This window comes from Arachis ipaensis, chromosome B09 (assembly GCF_000816755.2).
Source record: "Arachis ipaensis cultivar K30076 chromosome B09, Araip1.1, whole genome shotgun sequence".
Classification (NCBI taxonomy): Eukaryota; Viridiplantae; Streptophyta; class Magnoliopsida; order Fabales; family Fabaceae; genus Arachis; species Arachis ipaensis.
Window position 1 is genome coordinate 16,986,036 of NC_029793.2, and position 7,160 is coordinate 16,993,195.

The 7,160-nt window shown below is 34.7% G+C and overlaps 1 protein-coding gene across 2 annotated transcripts in view; it reads right to left on the minus strand.

The window, feature by feature from the left end:
• The window catches only part of LOC107618963 (protein Brevis radix-like 2), a 4,228-nt gene continuing 3,161 nt past the window's right edge, over positions 6,094–7,160 (minus strand). For both annotated transcript variants that reach the window (XM_016321159.2, XM_021110674.1), the window contains 2 exons: positions 6,686–7,083; positions 6,094–6,512 (listed from right to left, as the gene is read on the minus strand). In XM_016321159.2, the coding sequence (XP_016176645.1) occupies positions 6,434–6,512; positions 6,686–7,083 (477 nt within the window). In that variant the 3' untranslated portion in view covers positions 6,094–6,433. The remainder of the gene's footprint in view (positions 6,513–6,685; positions 7,084–7,160) is intronic.

The window sequence follows — 7,160 nt, forward strand, 5'->3', positions numbered from 1 at the left end:
CTCAAAGAGATCTTAATAAAAGAGATCTTAATAAAACTATATAATATGTTTAGAAAAAGTATAGCGACATTCAATCATTTAAACAAAATAAAAATAGAAAAGAAAAATAAAACATCTTATGAGTCTTAACTCTTAATCCCAGCTATTATTCAAATAAAAGTATCCTAAAGAGAAATATCTAGAGAAAAAAGAAAAAAAAACACATCCTAGACTAAATTTGTCAAAGCAACTCTCATTCTTGTCTCATGCTCCATCCTTCGTTAGAATCTTTTAATGCTCCACAAATTATAAATTTGGATACCAATGGTCCTCCTTCAACGCTTTTTCGTAGGATAAAAATTTTGTTCCACCACGTGAAATATGACACATACTCAACTCTTGAACCCAAAAGAAAAGTGAAATTCTCCTCAGGATCTTCTTCATCTCTTACTTCTTTGATAAGATCGTTAAACTTGTTCTCTTCCATCTTGGATTCCAAACTAAGGTAAACTGTTTCTAGTGATTTGTCTCTTAGGCACTGGAATGTTCGTATTTAGAAAAGTGATGACTGATAATTGGGGGTTATTTTTCACACTACGATCTAAGTAGTTGGTATGGAACATAATGATAATGGTCGTAATTATGTCACTCTCGGGAGTGCTATATTGTCTCTACCCAATGTGCCATAATTCGGAAAAAAAAGGATGAGAACTCAAAATTCTCAAAAGACATATTATATAACACCTTCATACTTATTTCCAACTCATTAGATGAGATTTTAAAAAAAAATGTAATATGTATTATAATTTTTCTTAGGCCATAAAGAAAGAGAAATTAAAAAAAAAAAACTATAACATCAGCATATTCAATTATGTAGAGAAAAAATTAATGAAAATTAGAAAAAGAACAACAAATATAACTATATTTTTTTTTACACTCTTCATTACTTTTTTTTGTGACTTTTATAAAAGATATTGAGCTCAAATTTGCTATAAATTGGTATGAATTTTCTTTTCTTATTGAAGTTCTTATTACAAAGACTTGTCAATTATCTTCCTCTACTAAAAAATCATTATCGTGATTATCTTATTTATAGAATCACCTTTTTTTTACTGAAAAATCATTTTCTAGATTCTTTTAACAATGAAGACTACTTAGAATATAATAATGATAAAAAATATATCAAAGAGGAAAGTATATACGTTCCACACATAAATGTTATGCATATGCATTCGTAAAAGAAAATCTATGTATAAAAATAACGGCAAAGTACAATATTAAACCAAATGGTTGGAAAAATTACAAGATTCTACCAAAGCCAAAAATATAACATGGATCACCCAAAAGCATGTTTTTATATAATTTGAATCAAACTATTTCGAATTAGAAAATCAGATGTAATTTGAATCATATCAATTCGAATTAATAGGGAAGTGTAATTCGAATTTGGTCAACTCAAATTATGCATGCGTTAAATCCTAGGTAGTTCAAATCTAGCTCATTCGAATTATGTATGCAGGTTGAGTTAGGATAGTTCGAATCATAGTGAGTCAAATTATAAGGAAAAAATTTGAAATGTAGTTCGAATCTAGCTTATTCGAATTATATATATAATTCGAAGTTGGTTGTTTCGAATTATGAGGCTCCAGACGTGTATAAGTATGGTGTGAACATGAATTTCTCTCATTAGAGTGAAACACAATGGCTAGTGAGGAGAGTTTTTTAGTTTTGGTGCATTACAGAGGGTCCATTAAGAAAAAAACATGCTCTGGTGTGAAGTTCACTGATAAGGATCCCCTCAGTATTTTTATGAGACCTACAACGAGCTTCAATGACTTCCTGAATTCTATAATATAGAAACTTGGGCTGCAAGGTATGAAACGGATTGAGAAGTTATTCTATCGCATTCCGATCTCAGTGCTGCGAGATGACGTGAAGTATGATTCATTCGTCATAGGGAGTGACAAGGATTTGGAGGTCCTGTTCCGTTGTCGTCGGTAGTTTCCCGGGGTTAGGACACCTGAGCTGTTGGCAAAGCTGGTTGATGTGGTCTCTAGCTCAGGAGATTCGAACCATAATACCTAAACTCCAGGTACAACAGCCGGTTCTAGTTTGAGACCTGTTAGTGCATCTTCATCCGTACTTGTGATTGCACCTCAGGACGAGCCTATGGCCTCCCCGTCGTTCGCCGTTGATCTTAACCGCAGTGGTAGTGGAGAGGTTGGTATCGTTGATAGGGTGTCGATTTTCTTGCAGTGTGGAGCACCGGCTGATATGGATGATGCATTGCCGGATGATGATGACGCTGATGATGTGGAGTCGGACATCATTGCTGATGATAGTGGTGATGACATTGCAGCGAGTAATCCAGCTGGGGCTGGCGGTGGTTCTAGCTCTGGGACTCAGCAGTACCTCCGCACTTTTCATTCTTGGACTTGGATGCCATGAGACAGGAGGGAGTTCTTGGGGAATCCACTGGATTTAGTGCCAAAGATACCCAGCGTACTGGAGGTCTTTTAAAGTTTTAGGTTGGTCAACAGTTTCAGGATAAAGAGGAGGTTGTGTTAAATGTGAAGACGTATAGCATCCGACGCAGGGTACAGTACAAAGTGGTGGAGTCCGATTATCGCAAGTACCTTGGGAAGTGTACTGAATTTGGGAATGGGGTGTACATGGTTGATTAGGATCAGTCTCCGCCAGCGCAAGGGTATTTGGGAGGTAAAACAGTACAATGGACCTCATACTTGTCTAGCCACGTCGATCTCGAGCGATCACAGGAGTCTTGATTATCATGTGATCTCGGCCTTCATCATGCCAATGGTTAGAGTTGATGCATCCGTCTGCATCAAGGTACTTCTGAATGCGACAGCGGTACATTTCGAGTTTAGGCCGACTTATAGTTTTCTATAAATTCAAAATTCTCAATATTTTTGAATGCATTAATTTCAATTCTATTTTTTCATATGTTAATCAAATAAAAGTGCTTTTATAAAATATTTTTTCTCTTACGAATACCCTAACCGCCGACTTGGAGTTGACGTGAAGCCGTGAAGGCATTTTAAGCACCTTCATTACCATCTCCAACCTCTTTTAGTGCTTTTATAAAATATTTTTTCTCTTGCGGATACCCCTAACCGCCGTTTTGGAGTTGACGTGAAGACATTTCAAGCTTCCCTCATTACCATCTTCGACCTCTTTCGTCTAGACTGCAGAGGTCGAAGATGATAGTGAGGGTGCTTGAAGTGCCTTCAATCTAGCTCATTTACACATAACGAAAACGTGTATTTCATAAGAACAAAAAAAAGATGTTTTTTTTAATTATTGATTTCTTGTTAAAAATACGTTTTTTGATGAAAAATGTATCTAATCAATCATATAATTTTTTTTTATAATAACATACTTATATATTACAAAATTTACCAATGTTAAATTATTAAAAAAATTATATAATTAAAACTAAAATCTTAAAACTTTTTATGAAAGCACTTATATTTAAACGATATATGAAAAAAATAGAAATGAAATTAGTGCATCTAAGATATTGAAAATATTAAATTTAAAAAAAATGAGAAAAAATTGGTGAAGGGACTAGCTTGGTGCATGACATTCAATTTGAGGGACTAAAATGAGTCACTTAATGCAAAGTGAGGGACTAATTTGGTGCACCTACAATGATGACATAATGGACGACACGTGGACGAATACTGTTGCGACATGTGGCACAAACAGACACGTGGCCAAATAACATTGTGACACGTGACACAACCATCCACATCAGCATGCCACATGTCATTGGTCACCACATCATCATATCATTACACGTGGCCAAATCATAGAATGACACGTGTCACTTACAGTCCACGTCATCAAGCCGCCTCATCACGTCGTTAATGGAAAATGAGTCAGGGACGTAATTGGTGCAAATGGAATCTTAGAAACGATTTTAGTGCACGACGTCAATCTCAGGGACCATTTTGGGGTTTAACTTGTAAAATCATATTTTAACAACAATAATAATAGATAATGCTTGCTAAGAAATTATAGTTCAAATGACATAGTCTTCCCGTACTCATCCAAGAGTTTGTAGGTTCGAATCTCCCTATCTTTGCTTAAAATGGTCCTTGAAATTCTTAGCACGTTTTAGTTCGATCTCTGATTTTTTAAAATGATCAAAGGTCTTCAAATTGCAAACGGTGAATCTACAAGGTAGCGATTCTTTCTCGCCACACTGCCAATGAGTTGAAGACATGGTCTAATAGCAACTTAAAGCTGGATTTTATTCCTCCTAGACAACGGGTTAAGTGGGAACCTTCTCGAGGTATTTACTTTAAATTGAATTGTGATGCCATCATTGTAACTCATCAAAATGTAGCTAGATTTGGTTGTCTTATCAGACATTCAAACGAAGGTTGGATTATGAGCAGTGACGGATCTAGAAAATTTTGATAGTGAGGGCAAAAATATATATATTTTTATAATAAAAATATTATGTGTACTAAAAATATCCCTATGTTTTAATTTGTTTCAATTTTGTCCCAAAAGTTTTCGATTTGTATCAAATATACCCCTGAACGGCTAATTTTTCAAAAAATTTAAGATCGATTCAACAACAATTTCATAAGAACAACCCCTCAACACAAGCAAATCAAGTATAATTTTCATGCATTATTGTTATATTGGCCTTAAATTTTTTGAAAATTTAGTCTCCGAGAATATATTTGATGTAAATCGAATACTTTTGGGACAAAATTGAAACAAAATAAAACTTAGGGGTATTTTTAAAACTTTTGCCAAACTTCAGGGACAAAAAATATACTTTACCCTTATAAATATCTGTCTTTTTATATAGGATAATGCTACATATTCATATTTTTTTGTTAACCAAGTCCAATCAAATTTGTCTAAGACAATAAAAATCAGTTATGACTAATATTATTTTAAATTTTATTGTTTAACTTGGTTAGACTTAGTTCATAAAAAGACTTGGATGTGTAGTATTTCTTTTACATATATATAAGTAAATACTTATTTAAAAATTTACTTCTTATACAATTAGAAGTCAATTCTTATTGAGATTCATAGTTGAAAAAGTTTTTTCAATTAATGTAGTTACAGAAAAAAAATTAAAACTAATATAAAAAAAGATAAATAATACTCTTTTAAGTTAATTTCTAAAAAAAAAGCACAAATTTCATTTAAATTAAGGATCTCTTTTTAAATTTTACTTTCTCTTTTCTTAATTTTAATTCACTTATTACTTTGTTAGTTGACTCTTTCAAGTTAATTTCTAAGAAAAAGCACAAATTTCATTTAAATTGAGAATTGATCATTCTAATGACATCTAATATGAAACTTTTAAATTGACTATGAAATACCAAAAGTTGAGTAAAAACTTATTGTGGGGTCAAATTTAATAATTTAGTGGGGCAAATAAATATTATTATCATATACTACTCAAAAAAATTTCAAATCGTAGTGGGGGCGATTGCCCCCACACTCGTATACATACATCCGTCCCTGATTATGAGATGCTTGGGGACCCTTCCTTGTTGGAATATTTTTCGCTGTGAGCTTTTCTCTGTTTGGAGGGGTCTAGTCTTAGCTTGAGAGTGCGGCATTAAGGACCACATCTGCGAAACTGATTACTTAGATGTGTTTTTTTCTACTCAAGAAACTGGACTCACCTAACCAATCAAGAGACAGATATTCTTATCAAGATTCAGGAACTTCTCCTACAACCTTGGACTCTGCACTTTGAGTGGATTCCGAGGGAAGCCAACAAAACAAAGTCGCAGATTGGCTAGCTCACTCTGGAGCAAGAAGCTTTAATGAAGCTGTGTGGCTAAAACCGTCAGAACAACTTATTAATGTTCTTAACATTGATGCTAATGTAATCCTCTGATTTGTTTCTCTCCCCTTATGGGAGTTTTGGACGCCAAAAAAATAGTATACGCATGTCCATTAAAATTTAGATGGAAGAATAAGGGAAATACATGTTCTACATTTGCTTTCTTAAACATGTATTTCCCTAACTCAAGTCAGCTTAGGTAAAGTCAAACAAATTGTAGATACTAACAGTAGTTTAACCCAAAGAACAAGTTTCAGTTTTTGTGCAATATTTTCTGTTTCACCAAGTTATCACTTTAAATATCATCCTAATAAACATTACCTTGGAATATTTCAAAATTCATACAAGATGTAAAACATTAGACAATTCCCAACTACAAGACATTGGTGTTAACAGGTTTTAGCTATAACTATAAACTAAGATTTCACTATATCTGCCACAGAGAAACTCCAAAGTCTGAAAGTTGTAGTTACTGCCAAATTATCCATTGGAAAGAAGGGAACTCAAACTAGAATGCACATCACTATGAAGCTTTTCAAGTTGCAACACCCAGTTAGCCTGCTGAAGCAGATATCTGTGTGAAGGGATCTTCTTGTATAGTCATTATCACAAGTATTGTTCTTGTATCCTGGCGCGGTTCTCCTCCCACCATAATCTAGCATGCATTTCTCCGAACCTCTCTCGGCTGCATAGAAGAATGCGCAAAGAAAATTATGAATTAAGTGAGCATGATTAATTGGTGAAACAACCATATCCAATTGCCGAAATTGAGATGATTGTCCAAAATCAAGGAAGGACAGAGTTTTCACACAACTTGCATTAAAAGTAATTTATTTTCCGAGTAACATTTATCGCTACCTGAACCGTACTCGCCGAAGTTCTCTGGCTCCGCCTGGCAGTGCTCTGATAGTGATGTATACTCCCGGTTCATCTTGTTCAACCCATTCAGTTTCCATATCACTGGCATTGCTGTTTGAGAGCTCACCCGAGTGGTCTCCCTCTCCCAATGAACTCGTCCTTGCTGAAGCATCCAGGGATGATCTTTCAGTTTTTATTGCAGTAATGTCGGAGAGTTTAGGTGTTGAGGCTAGACAGCTAGTTTCATAGCAAGGGCGAGGTTGCGTATGGTGGTGATCCAGAGAATCCGAAGAAGAGTACCCCATTCCAATTGGGTGGTGAAAATGACTAGGCAGGGGCTCCTTGCTGAGAGGAGGAGTGACTGGGCTGTCCCTCACAGATTCAATCCTTGAACTTTGCTGAAACAAAAAAAGGAAAGTTTCTAACACCGAACAAAATGCTATATCATTATAGCAATTGATTAAAATAGAAGATT